The 15,289-nt window shown below is 38.0% G+C and overlaps 1 protein-coding gene across 1 annotated transcript in view; it reads left to right on the forward strand.

The window, feature by feature from the left end:
* Window positions 1–13,746, forward strand: part of LOC110158578 (neurexin-1-like) — a 66,713-nt gene extending 52,967 nt beyond the window's left edge. The window contains exons 7-12 of the mRNA XM_055148809.1: window positions 4,914–5,085; window positions 7,098–7,187; window positions 8,403–8,731; window positions 9,763–9,847; window positions 10,027–10,042; window positions 11,899–13,746. Coding sequence (XP_055004784.1) covers window positions 4,914–5,085; window positions 7,098–7,187; window positions 8,403–8,731; window positions 9,763–9,847; window positions 10,027–10,042; window positions 11,899–12,226 — 1,020 coding nt within the window. The 3' untranslated portion in view covers window positions 12,227–13,746. The remainder of the gene's footprint in view (window positions 1–4,913; window positions 5,086–7,097; window positions 7,188–8,402; window positions 8,732–9,762; window positions 9,848–10,026; window positions 10,043–11,898) is intronic.
* The last annotated feature ends 1,543 nt before the right edge of the window (window positions 13,747–15,289 follow it).

Genomic DNA, 15,289 nt, shown 5'->3' on the forward strand with positions numbered 1-15,289 from the left:
ACATATGTTTTGGTGTCCAGAGGGAAAAAGCTTTGCTAGGTGAGAGTAGCGCGATGACGAGTCCCCACCTCCCACCCCTGTATTCACCTGAGTCATGTCTTTTAATCCGACAGAAGTTGAACCGCATCAGCGACACAAGAGCTGTAGTTTTATTTTAGTTTATGCAAATTAACGATGCGGTTTTAAGTTTCGTTTCTGTGAGAGTTGTGCAAACTGAATTTAACACATTATAATGTCAAACTTCTGATGTGGCTCTAGAGTCGTTACGGTTTATATGTCGTAAAGTTGAATTTATTTATGCAGATTAGTAGTGCAGATAGTAATAATAATGATGATCATTTTAATATAAAAACGTTAATGATTAATCGATAATCGATCGTTAATTCTTCCGATGATCGATTAAGAAAATTTAATCGAATGCCCATCCCTAATTTCACATCATGCAAACATTATACCACCCATCAGTGAGCTGTATGAGGCAGCAGCAACAAGCAATTGATTTGAAGTGGGACAAATAATCAAGTGATAGTATTGAGTGAATTGTAATGGCTGGACAGTTACTAAAGCTCCTCAAGGGATATTTACTATAAAGCCCAAATAACACTACCCCTCTCACTGAGAAGCAATAATGGTATTTAAATTGATTTGCTGTGATGAAGTTCTAACATAGGCAAGTAAGAGTAACAAGTATTTTGTGAAAGTATTTGAGTAAGAGTAGCCGTCTGGATGTAACATGCTTTATAATTTGACATCTTGTAAAACGTTATGTAATGCACAACATCTGCTCTTAAGGGTAGATCACAAAAAGTAGAAAAACAAAATCACATTTGAAGGAATGATGCAAGAAACACAAATGTTCATAACCTTATAATTGTCACCAAAAATCTTTCATCACTTTCCTAATCACAGTAGGAAGAGTAACCACTAGTAATACCAAGTAATAGTGTTGTTACGCTGTGAAACACTGAAATATGAAATATGGATACGAGTTACTACCCACCTCTGCAATTAAAATGCAGCTATTGTTGTAATCACAAGTGAATAAACTGAACCTGCAAAGTTTAGACAACCCATAGTTATTTTTTATACAAATAGGAATTTGCCCTCATTAGAATATCTGTATGCATGAAAGTTCTTTGTCACAAGCTTGACATAAACAGCGAAGCCATGTTTATGTTTGTGTTTTTCCTCATTTCTAATTCATGATACATATGTTTGGTACAAATTTGAATCTGGCTGTGGTAAAGACAATGAAATACAATTCAAACACTTAACAGTTTTTTGTTTTTTTTACTATTAATATTAAACATTCTTACATGTTCAAAGGAATTAGGAAGGAATTATAGAACAAGGAGCAATATAAATTATGATCAGTTATTTATGAGGACCTGTTTTTTCCATCTATGTTTTGCATTTGAGTACTTCACTTAGACACAAGTTTCCCTTTTATCTCTTCATCATGTGGATCATCATGTTCATCAGTGGAAAGATGCTATATTACTTTGGCTGTAAGCGTGCCTCGTCTGCTAACACACACTCCCACCTGGTGCGTGGCAAAGTTTACAAAAGACAGTTGGCTCCTTGTGTGAGATGATACAGATCTGATTGTGTCCAGGGTCTATTATAAATGATGTGTCATTTGGCAGTGTCACGAACAGAGATTGGTGCTGTGAGCTTGTTCAGTTTTAGAGACAGTGAAAAAGTGGATTTGTCAACAAACTGAAGCATTAGAAGACCAGCGCTGTGATCCCATATAATATTGCATCACCAACTGAAGAGGGCCACAGCAGCACAGTTGGGAGAGTGTTTGTGATACAGTGGTTGGTGGTTCAAATCCCACTCTCAACATAAAACATCATCGGTAGAGCAGGCAGATCCACTGAGATGAATGCAGAAGAACAGACCTCACCCCGTGTTTGTGTATACTGTTGTATGAATGTGTGTGTGAATAAATGAGTGGTTCCTCGATGTAAGTGCCTTGAAGGTAGAAAGTGCTATATAAAAATGTGACGACTGATCATTTAGCACGAAATAAGAAAAAGGTTTTTTTAACCCAACACAGATTCTCAAATGATGTCAGAATCTGTGTATTAGGCAAGGCACAATTCATACACAAAGTAATTCAAAGTGCTTTACAGAATAAGAAATACATTAAAATTTATATTAGAGCTACAGATAAATCACAACATTGATAATATGGCAATGTATGTTTTGAAACTACAAAATCTGAATACCAAGTATATCCTCTACAGTATAATAAAAGTAACCAAAAATGCTGCAAAAAGCTGACAGAAAAATAACTTTTTTTGTGGTTCATTTTACAGTCCATTCAACATTTTGTGTGACCTTTGAACCTGAAACAAGCCATATACAATGTTAGCACATTTCTGATGAATTGTCATAATACTGTCATTCATATAATCCCAAAAACGTATTTAAAAATGTATGTTTCTCAACATAATATTGCCAGATTATAAGGTATTTGACAAAAGCCTTCTTCTTTTCTTTTCTTTGTCACATCCTTCTGGACGTGATGATGAGAAACACCTGGTTGTTTATATTTTGGAAATTAAGCTGAAATACACATAATGAAGTGATTTACGTAATTGCTACAATTATAAAATCAATCATTTAAAAAAATCAAGGATATAATTGGACTTGATTGGTGTCAAGTGAGGCCTCGTTGGTCCTAATATTTTAGAGCAGTGACTCAAACTTCTCTCAACCTACTTTTTATTGTAGTTACTGTGAACACTGATTTTTTTTTTTTTTTTTTTTTTTGTATTTTTAATTATTAGCAAAGTAAGCACACATACACTCTGAGAAGAAGAAGAATGTTACCATCATTTAGTAAAGTAAATTGAATGAATTCCATCGTAAACTCTAAATACTATGTGTATGTTTAAATAATGCAGCTGTAGTGGCTTTGCAGCTGCCAGGAGGTGCTCAGGGCTGTTTTCTTTTATAATAAGCACTTGTTTTACTGAGTAAGCAGGATGCGAAAGGAGACAGAGAGGGGACACAGTGCGCCCCAGAGAGGAACGCAGTGGACCAGAGGACACACACCAGTTTGACCTGGGGGACCATGAGCTGACCAGGGCAATAAACACACATGTCTGCACCCTTTACAAGGCTATGTTATGAGAATGTGCAAGTGAAGTGGACTATAATGTTTTTAATCATTAACTGACATCAGATCTAATTGAAGGTAATTCTATGTATTTTTACTTTAATAAGCTAAAAGTTTCTTTTCCAGGGTAGTACTCAAAACAGCAGCACTAAACACCTAAAATAAACTAAATAAATAACATAATATGCATTTGCAAATGTTTTGTAATCATGCTCTTATGTCCATTAAAGGTTTCTCATTTGCCAAAATGGCCTAAATTTTCTTTTTTTTTTTTTTTTTAATGATCTTCTGAAGATCTTCTTTGTAGTTTGACTAAACCTCTTATTGCTATCACCAGTAAATCACACTGAATTAACACAACCATTTCTGCATTAACTTTAAATTAGAAATTGGTCTATAGTTCCAGCTCATGTATTAAACTAGAAGCAGCAGGTTGGTTAGTTGTTTGTGTTTTTGTCAATGCAGGGCCACACATTGTTTAACAAAACCTTTTCAAAAACCTTTTAGCCAAATACTAAGTACTTGTTAATTGCCAGACCTGTTAAAAGCACCATTAGGCTGAGCAGGTGCTGGGGGCATTAGTTTGGGGCTCTAGGACAAAGTGAGAAATCCCAATGTGGGATTGAAATGAGCCAGGGGCCAATTTTGTCTTATAACATTAAAATTTTATGATTTAATCATTGAGGCAACATCAGGCAAGCATCCCCTATTAGTAATTTAGACTAGGGCAAAATGACTAATCTTCGATCAGTTCGATCTCTTTGATATTTTGGCCCAGTATTTCTTCTAAAATAGCACTACGTAATGTCATTACCTAACAAGGCAAATAGTAGAAACTGAAAAAGTCTATTTAAACTTGTAAAGTGCATTTGAACTGTGGGAGATAGGAAAGGGACATTGCGTTTTATTAAATCATTCACACCAGCTCCCGCTCAGCCGTGTGTCCTGGGGATTGTTAGACAAGACTTTATTGTAAATATTTGCAAGGTGTCAGCAAGGTTCAGGCTTCTCTAAAATACACTTTAAGATGAGTTCAGAGTGTGCTCTTCTGTGCTGTTGGTTGATGCTGCAGGATTACAAAGACTGAATAAATCACAAATGACCTTTGATAATGCAGGTTAATTTCATTTGGGTAAAAGCAGTGTCTGAGCACAGATAAATAGACAGAAAAGTGCTATTTATGCAACACAGAGAGTGTGGACCCTCCATTAACTCCCACCCAGCAGTCACTTCTCTGTACACCAGTTTAGTGTAGAAAAAAGTAGCCCAAATCTGCTTTTTGATTTAGGTGTTCAAGATTTTAAAATATCCTAGTACGCATCCATGTGCGCACACAGTGTGTCATAATATACTGCCTAAGATTTGAGAGGTGATCTGCCTGTCCCTGGTTTACAGCCACATCAGCACTATGACCTTGTGTTGAGTGACTGCGGCTCATCCGCATAGCTTAGACAGGAGCTGTTTGTCTCAATGTTTGTATTAGCGCCCCCTAAAGGCCATCTCAAGAAGAAACACTAACCTTAGGGATGTTTGTGGGATCGAAGCCAGGCTGACAGAGGAAGGTTGGTCAACCAAAAGAGAAACACAGGGATTGTGTCAAGAGAGATCCACATCAGGAAACCTGGGCTCAGAGCTGAGCCTGAAGAAGAGCTCCATACTGTGTGTGTCACAGGAGATTCTGTGAATGCTTTAACAGACCTCCTCTGTGTCAGTAAAAGCACTGCTCCATCTGCACCTCTATGTATGTGCAGCATTATCACACGTATCTCTGCTTTTCACTCAGGATCAAGGCAAGATCGGTGTGATCTTCAACGTGGGGACTGATGACATCATCATCGATGAGCCCGCTGTAGTGGTAAACGATGGCAAGTACCACGTTGTGCGGTTCACACGCAGCGGTGGCAATGCCACTCTCCAAGTGGACAACCATCCGGTCATTGAGCGCTACCCTCCAGGTAAGATGAATGAGAGCGAGCTGCAGCCATACATCACACACTGATGCAGGGGACAGGATTACATGTCAAACACACACATAAATCTTCATACAGCTGTTATGTTGAGGACTGATGGCTGGCTCGATGCCCAGTGACCTGTTTAATTCACCTTAACATGGAGCGGTGTGATTACTGTGAGACATCTGCTGTTTACACATTATTCATAAGAACACCTTTATCAGTATCAATATGTTTCAGCAATCCAAACACAGGTCTTAATTTATATTTTCTACATTCTGATCATAAAATACACTCTAAATTTTTATAATACATATTTATGTTGGAAAGCTGAGCTCTGCTGTGCAGCCCATTACTGAAGCGTAGTCATATTAATGCAAAGTCATGAGACTTTTGCGTCACTCCACTCTCATCATCCATCACACTTTGCTCAGACGAGTCTCTCTCTGTGAATACAAACACAGAAACAGTGAAAATGTTCCTCTGACTTTTTCCAACTTTACACAAATGTCTCACACGCCTCAGTCAAGAGGAAGCAAATGTTAGTTTAATAAAGTACTGTTGAGCACTGCGTACTTGTTAGTCATTCCTCAGATTATCACCTCCCATCAGTATGAACTGGTCATGACCAATGGCCTTTACAGGCGCCACACTGCTGAATCATGCGTGTTTAAGAGGTTTACACATTTCATTTCTTATGGGATGTCTCTTTCTCTCTGTGAGTATGACAAACCATAATGCACCAAATGGGCACAATGATTTTCTTTTCAAAAACAATTTCTATCAAGATTTTGGAAACCACATAAGTGAAATACAGTACAAGTCCATACTTAAGTGTTATGGAGTTGAAATTGATAAGCGTGAGGGGAGTATGGCATTGGTCACATTTAAAAAGTGCTTAAAGCCTGACACACTCTAACCTGTTGTGAGTCAGTCATCTTGTTATCTGGGCACAGAACAGGTGCACCATCTGGCACAGCGGGACCAGCCCATCTGTGCTGTCCGGAGTCTGTCCGCCCATGTCGCCGTCCCATATGAATCCTAACACTACTCACACATGTCTCCTCCCATTGTCAGAAAATATCAGGGAGCTTTACTGGTCAATAACCAAGCCCAGATCTTCAATCACATCAGCTGAAGCACCACAGGTTTCTATACACAGCCAGCTTTATTCATTGCACATTAAACTATTTAAAAAGTTTAGAAATAAATGAGTAGTTCCATTAGAAGTAGTTCACCCTGTATGTCCATTAGTACTGAAATTTGCAATCCTACCATTTGCAATACTATAATACTTAAATATCATGCAGCACTTTAAAACAAATCGAAATCTTTTCAGTAATGTTTATTTGCATTTATTAAATATGTCGAGGGCTTAAGTCCCATCTCACTCAATCTTTATGCATTCTAGGGTTTCAAACAGTTGAAACTTTACAAATACCAAACTGTTATTAATATTTTCCATTCTCCATTTTAATTTGTATCTCCCAGTTAATCATGACACAAATATTTATCCTATTAATTTGTGTTTGTATCTGAACATTTTCGATAATATATCACATTTATTCCACTGTTTTGTGACTTCAGCTCCCACCTCTGTTGGCTGTAACTATAATGGTCCCATGAGTGCCGCTGTATAAAATGCATTGTCCTCAGATCTCAGTGCACTGCAGAGCATGAGTGGGGGGTGACTCGGGCGCCCGGCTGATTCCAGTGTACTTTTACTCTAACTGCCAATTGTAATGTTTAATGAATTTACTTTCTTTGAAGCATGTTTAACTTTTCTCTCTACACAGTATGTGTGTAATAGTGATATAATGCTTTTCATAAAATGACCTAAACACCACTAACTAGAGTAGCACATATAATTAGCCTAAACAGTTTTCTAAATAGAGATAATAACTAGTTTTTAAAGCACAAGTTTCGTTTAACTCAGCCTTGGGTTAAAAATGACAACTTGTTAAACCTGTTTCTAACCATGTGATGTTTAACCTGTCTCTCTAAATGTTTTGAAGGACACTATGATAATGAGCGACTGGCTATTGCTAGACAAAGAATCCCATACAGACTTGGTCGGGTAGTTGACGAGTGGCTACTCGATAAAGGTAATAAAATCAATTAATAAATGAATAAACACTAAATAACCTTTCCTCAGTTAGGTGCAGTGTCAGAAAACAAGGGTGACACATACTCTGCTCTAATGAGCCTTTTTAACTGTATGCAATTACCACTAATATTAACATTGTACCTAATATTAACATTAAACCAAGTTCAGAGACGTTCAAATCTGATAATATATGCAGTGATTTGGCTTAAATTCTCCACTTTCTTCTCCATTTATCCAGGCTTGGGAACGGCAAGACTACTTAACTTGACACCTCTGTACTGTAAAGTTCTGTACAGATGGGAATGCTATTTTACAGTCATCCTTGTGTAGAGGCTGCACCTGTAAACCAATTTAAAAACACATAACCTTTGTCTAACTCTCTCTAACATCCCCCTTAACTGCTGTTTTAATTAGATGAAGCCTGTAATTACTTTGTTAAAAAAATAACTAAAACAAACCTAACATTACTGACTAAACTCTAACCCTAAACCCATAATTCCTTTTCTTCTGCTCCCTATGTCTCTGTACTATTTCCTCAACCTGCTTCGACCACCTTATACTCTTTGCCCAAGCCCCCTGTTACAACATAAGCTCGCTGTCTGACTGTTCAAGCACATCATGGTTTGCGGTCATTAACTTTGCTAATAAGTATTCTCTTAAGAGGGGCCCATTACTGCCACGCGCTCCTCCTTTTGAAGTGACAAAGCTTATCAGAGCAAGAGCAGACAATGCTATTTGATATCTCCAGCCCTTTGTGAGGGTTAGGCGACTTGGGTTTAAAGATGGGAACGAAACTCACCTTACATAAGAGTTAATTAATTTATCAGTCATCCAGCTTTGAACAACTGTAGACGTGGAATTTTTTTCATAAAGTCATATGACACGCATCCTCGCTCTGTCTATCCTAGAGTTATAAGATAATTAAATACCCGAGAATAAACATCTGTCCTACTTTCCCAGCAGACAGCTTACGTAACGACAATTATTAGACTTGACCAACAAAAAGCAATTAAATAGGCGTCTAAATAATGTCTTAACTTGTCTTGAAACCTGCATGCTCCAACCTCAGGCCAAACCTTTCCCTATTAAACACAATAAATAATGCATATAAACATAAATGATTCATCATGTTATATTGTGCACATCTTTGCACTTAACATCAAATCTTGACTTTTCCCCCTCACTTCCTGTTTTTCTTCTTCTCTTTTCTCAGGGAGGCAATTGACCATCTTCAATAGCCAAGCTGCCATCAAAATCGGCGGCAGTGACAAGGGTCGTCCGTTCCAGGGGCAGATCTCGGGCCTGTACTACAATGGTTTACAGGTGTTAAAACTCGCTGCAGAGAATGACCCAAGTGTTGAAGTGGAGGGTAACCTGCGTCTAGTGGGAGACTCGCTCACGGCGGTTACCACGGATACGACCTCAGCAACTCCGTTAGCCGTGTCCGACATGTCAACCACCATCATGGAAACGACCACCACAATGGCTACCACGACCACAAGGAGGCAGCGCTCGCCAAGTCTGAGAGAGAGCATCTCCAAGGTACAGATGTATGGAAGAAGATAAGCCAGTATTGATTTTCATTTGTGAAAAGAACGTAGCTTTTGCTCACAGCTATAACAAGTGGAAATAATGCAGATTTAACAAAGCCACTTCTTATTCATCAACATAAAGGAAGGTTCTGCTCATTATTATGGCTATAGAAATATATACAAATAGGCAAAATTATTGGACCAGTTCTAAAATATATCATACGTCATTCTATTACTCTCTAAAATACAAATACAAAATGTTTAAAATGTTAATGTAGGCATTTTATTAGAAACTACGGTTGACCTGAAGTTTCAATAGGAATAAAGTGAGAAATACTTTATTGTTTTGCTTCAGCCATCACAAACCAATATGAAACAATCGCGCTCAAATTATATTACTTTATATGAATTGTCAGTTGCACAAAGAAATACATTTTTATTTTTTCTATATTAGATCATGTCCACTGCTTAGCTGTTTGTTATTCTGTCTGTGAGATGTGTGACTGTACCTTTATATCTGCACAGGAGCATAGTGAATAATTTTATCTGACAGATTTTTCAGTACACCCCACTTTGTGCCCTGATGGACAGTTTCAACTGTTTCCAACCCTGCAATTTAAATCAACATCATGTAACTTGTCATGCCGAATGGATTTTTTCATTTGCACCTGGTGACCGCCAGTTTGCTGTATTATAAATGCTCTCAAATGCACCTCCAGCTACCTCAAATATGTTTTATCTTGTCTGTAATGCTAATAATAAAATATACAACATTCATTTAACCATTCAAATCTTATGTGAATTTGGCAGAGCATCTAACCCAGTCATCTGAAAAAGTGTTTTGTTTGAAAATGTAGTCAGCCTCTGGGGTACAGGCAGCAGCGTCTTGGTCCTTGTCTGATGTGCATCGCTGCTCGTGTTGCTGAAAGCAGAATACAGCTTCTCACTAGAGACAGCTGCATAAAAAAGAAACACCAAGTGGTATAAATGTTGTCTTTTACTATAAAACTAACAATATTTCCTTTGTTTTTGTCATTATAGCCACAAAACTCTGATGATATTTTAGTGGCATCAGCTGAGTGTCCCAGTGACGATGAAGACTTGGAGGAGTGTGAACCAGGAACAGGTGGGTCAACTGGGGTTTTATTTATTCATTTATTTATTTCATTTTAATATCTATGCACTTTAGCGCTACTAACCTCTTCCTATATAAATATATGAATTATTTATGGTATTATTTATTATTATTATTTGTGGTATTATGAAATATTTATTTTATCAATCATGCATTTTGACTACTTAAAGGTGCACTGTGTAACTTTTCTGGTTGGGGGGTCCACTACCTGCTCGTCTCCATGGAGTTTATTGCTTTCCCTTCACAGTTAAACATCAACATTCTGAACTTTATCCATGGAGACTAGCTGACAGTGGACTCAGCACAAGATAGTTACATAGTGCATTTATTTATTTATTATTATTATTTTTTTTTTAGCATGTAACATTAGCTATGGTTTAAACATTATAAACAGCATTTTATCTGCCACTTCCCTTTGTACTTGCTGCATATACTTTAGGAGGATTTAATTGGCTCTTCTAAACATCTGTTCTCATTTGGAAAAGCTGGTATACACACAACCATTTACAATACGTGGCTGGCTTTTAAGTCATATCTGAAACTCATTAATGTGAAAGTGTGGAGAGGAGTGCAGTCATTAGGGCTGGACGACAGTGGATCAGGCTGGTGGCAGAACAAGTCGGGGCTCGTAAGAAGAGTGCGCCCTTATTATGAGCGCCTCAATTATTTATATGACCTTATCAGGGCTGTTTGTTGTTGACTGGCCCAGCATACTGTGACTTCAATACTAATGAAAAGTCTGTGGACTAAAATAAGGCTAGGAAGTAAAGGTATATCATCACTGTAGGAGACTTGATGTTCATCTCTACCACTGTGATTATATTACGTAATATTATTTTAATATAATATTAAGTACACAAAATCTAATTAAATACACAAAAGATAATGTTTTTTTTTTCCTTGAGCAATTTTCTAAGGGCCAGGAGCACAGGCATTTTGCAGTTTGGGAGATGCTCTGAGCCAGTAGTCTAGCCACCACTGCAGTCACACTTATACACATATTAAACCATTTTCCAGACTCTAACTCATCAGCTTTGAGACCAAATGTTCACTTAATGACAGAAATAATTTGTGAGATCGTATTTCATTGAATAATAGCTCATTTTTAATAGCTTATTACACTTTAACAAAGTTGATTCATTTTGCTGTTTATTATTTGCTTCTCATTTAGCTGACGCTTTACACGGGCCATTCTGTATGTTTATGTCTCTCTTCTCTTTGACTGTATTTCATAATGCATTTTCTCTGTCATTCAGCACTTAACTTCAGGTCATATAATTTTTCTGTCTCATTATGCTCTTGTTTATCTGATATTGTTGGTATTGATTAAGCCAATTTACATTTTCTTTATACACCCACTCACCAATAAGGATGATATGATAGCAATATTACTTTTCACTTTCGAATATAATGCAGCATAGTCACCAGATTAGTGTAAATATATACCATATATACTACATATAGGTACAGTACACAGTGCAAACGCAATTGTTTTGCAGATCATAGTCAATATATTATTAGCTGATCCCCCCTTTTCTGTTTCTCTTCTAGGAGGTGAATTAGTGTTGCCTATTATAACAGTGGATTCCCTTGAGCCCCCCTCCATCGCTACCCGTTTTCCCGTGATCCCGCCTCCCCCCACCCTCTTGTCCCCGCTCGAGACCACCAAAGAGTCCCTCATCCTACCCCCCCCACCCCTCGTCCTGCCCCCCAGACCAGGAGGACTGCGGTGACCCTGTGGAAGTGTCCGCCTTCGGCTCCGGGGAGATGACCGAATCGGACGATGAGGACTTTTACCGTAAGAATTCCCCCATGGTCACTGACAGGACAGTCCTACCTCCGCCGCCCCCTGCTGGTGAGGGCGGGGTCCACAAACAAAAACCACCCCGTCCTATACCTCCTTATGTTCCAACCACCAACCCTGACCAGCTCCACATCCCCGCAGGCAAAATGAACACCCGCGACCAGGTGCTTCTGCCCCCCGCTGCTCCTCCCTCCTCCCGCAACACACCAGGACTAACCTACCCACCCAATTTTCCCCATGTGCCCACAGCCAACCCCACCGCTTTGGACGAAAAGAACCTGCCAGGTGCCGTGGAGGTCATAAGGGAGTCGAGTAGCACAACCGGCATGGTAGTGGGCATCGTGGCTGCTGCTGCCCTCTGCATCCTTATACTGCTCTATGCCATGTACAAGTATCGCAACCGAGATGAGGGCTCTTACCCGGCAGACAACAGCCACGGTTTTGCCAATAACTCGTCCGTAGAGGGGAACGGAGCAGTGATAAAGGACAAAACCACGCCGACGGGCTCAGTGGCAAAGGCAATCACGAAGGGCAAAAAGAACAAGGACAAAGAGTATTACGTCTAAAAAGTGTTATGTGTGGACAAGAAGCTTTTTCCGTTTCTGTGGCCATCAGAGAAGTCTCACAACAGCTGATCGAAGCAAATGTTTGAACTGTGGTATTATTCCTTAAAAAGTCAAGGTTGCGCGGTTTCCTGTTCGTGTTCAAAAAGATCTGACTCATCCTTCGTGTCACAACAGGACAGCATTCACCACCTCTTTGTATGTGTGTCATTTTTTATGTTTTTAATGAGGTCCGAAGAGGAGGCATAACCACTCTTGGCTTTGTATATAGCATGGATACGTCTCGGTAAACAAGGTGCTGAGGACTTCCGGATAAATCTGCCTAAATGTTTTCTTTGTACTTCTTTGTAATGTTCGAATTCCAGCGTCCTCCATTACGATATATGAGGCAGAACAGAATAGGAATATTGGATTTTATTATGAGCTAAGGGTATTTCTGCAAAAGTAAGATTTTAAAAGGTATTTGCTGCCTATAACTCTCCAATCACTTTAACTACTCAAAATGGTGTAATATTGCTGGTACTAACAAAGCATGACTTTAAGCTCAATGATGAAATGGAGAATTAAATGAAAATTAAAAAATATATCTACCTGAGCCAGTAACTATTCACAGATGGGTTACTACAGGTGTCATAAGTGTGCCATTTTGAGTAGGAATTCACAAATCAGTCCAACTCCACTGAAAAGAATTTGTCTGTAAACATTGCTTGTATGTACATATAGAGTATAGCAGAAGGCAAAATGAATGCAAGGGAGAAGAGCTATGAAGAGGAGATATTATCCAAGACCCTCCCCACATCTTTACAATACCAAACCGCCGCAGCCCGAACTTTTACTTCAGGAGTTTTTGTGAACACAGAATCATTTTCGAAGGGAGTTTCCTTTCTGGTGCAAAAAGGACTGCCTCGGACATTGCGAGGCGGGGTCACTGTACTGTTTTCCTTTGTCTGTCATGGGATAAATGCAAAAGCACACTGATAATGTAAACCAATGTGGAAGACATACAGTAGATATTTCATGTAAAGGAGCCAGACGTAATGATTTTTTTCCTATCAGTTACTATAAAGACTATTCTATGAGATGAATAATTGAAAAGTTTGTGAATTGTATTGATATTTCTCTGATATTTCAATGTATCTTATTATCACTCCTTAAAAACATGTTACATTTTAAAATTGCCTTTTTTCTTAAGTCCAGACAATAAGCACACTTCCCTCCGACAGCTGCAGACATCTTTTACATTATTTAAGGATCCGATTACAAAAGAAAACACAAGGGTGGCAAACAACAATGTTTGTGTTGTTGCATTTTATATGTGTTGAATTTGTTAACCATCGGATCGGATAATCTAAAGCCATCTCTCTGTTTGGTTTTGGTCGACATTTTACTTATTCATGCTCAGTGATTTCCTCTTATTTTTATGAAAGTGCCATTCGAAATAAGGGGCTCTGTGCTCAGAAAAATTTCATTCCTCACTCATTGCTATTGTATAGTGTTCATGTGAAATGGATATGTGTACAGAACGTGGATAAAGATGAAAATACACTTGATTATATACTTTGTAAAACCATGCGTTGTGGCTTGCTTCTTTAAGAATCTCGTCTTCTTAAGGTACAATGTATTTTGACCATGACTAGCCTATTTTCATAATAATACACAACAAATTGTAATCTGTCAGTAACTTCCTTGGCAGACCCCCAGTAACCCACATGATGCCTCTTCCTTCCTTGGACCGTTTTTGCAGTTTGGGGAATATATGACATAACCATTCATGACATAATCAGTCATCACCTTCTTAATTTATTATTATTATTATTATTATTATTATTATTATTATTATTATTATGTTTTAACTTCAAAATGCAATGCATAGGGGAAAATACAATGCATAGGGGAAGTGAGATGTCTTTTTGAATCCTACTTCCTCCTTAATCAGCTGCTCTATGTGAATGTGAGATTGTGGCAACTTTAATTGGCTGTGTTGTTTAAATTTGCACAGATTTACTAAAGCTGGGGTAGGCCAGATAACATTTATCATGAGAATATTGGAAATGAACTAGATGCACATCAGAAGTAGTTCTTCATAACACCAAGAGAATCTGGGTCTGAGTGGCAGGATTGCTTACTATTTTTCATAGTCTTGTCTTTACATGCGTTGATGCACTGACGTACATTGTTCATTAAGGAATATATATGAGAGGTATTTGTGTCAGATATATGCTATCAGGATGAACAATGTCTAATTACTAAGCATAGTTGCTTAACTAAGAGACAATCCAGAGACATTTTTTGGGAAAAATGGAAGCATAAGAACATTTGTAATGTAAATTAAATCCAAGAAAAATATAGGCCTATTAAAGGAACAAAAATGATTTTCTTCCATAGCCTGCAACCACTGACTATACATACAAGGACTGATTACTGCAGCCCTAGATGAACACTGTTCAGTAAGAGATTGTTTTCTATATAAAAACAGTGGTATACTATGGTGTACCACTGCTTTAAAAAGAAGTGGTATACTATGGTGTATTCCCAAATACAAAATCATGCAAATTAGATAATTTACTAAACTGGTCTCCAAGTATGCCAACTGCATACAGGTTATCTCCTTTTAACAAAACATAGTATTGCCTAGCAACATTATAACATAAGTCATCATAACTGATAAGTAGTATACAGTAAGTATATTATGCTATTTTCAGATCTAGGTTATGATGTTGTTTCCTCATCAAAAACATACCAGAAGTGGTGTTTTGTTTTATTCACACATATTTAGCACACAGACTCTGTATATTTAGACTGAGTTCTTCTATCAGACACAAAATAATCTTCTTCCACCTTGTGTTGTCATGTGGTATTACAGGAAGGAAATGCTCCACTGTGTTTTTAAACTCCATACTTCATTATTCATTAGGGTGATTTCAGAGCTGGACCACTTCATAACAACACAACGTGAAACAGAGCATTTTCAACTTTGGATATGTAGACAGACTAATAAAAAAGGGCTACTCAAATGTGTGTGAATGAAACAAAACAACTCCAGGTATGTTTTTGGTGAGGTAGCAA

Source organism: Boleophthalmus pectinirostris, unplaced genomic scaffold, assembly GCF_026225935.1.
Source record: "Boleophthalmus pectinirostris isolate CB_2022bp ecotype Guang Dong unplaced genomic scaffold, ASM2622593v1 HiC_scaffold_12, whole genome shotgun sequence".
Classification (NCBI taxonomy): Eukaryota; Metazoa; Chordata; class Actinopteri; order Gobiiformes; family Gobiidae; genus Boleophthalmus; species Boleophthalmus pectinirostris.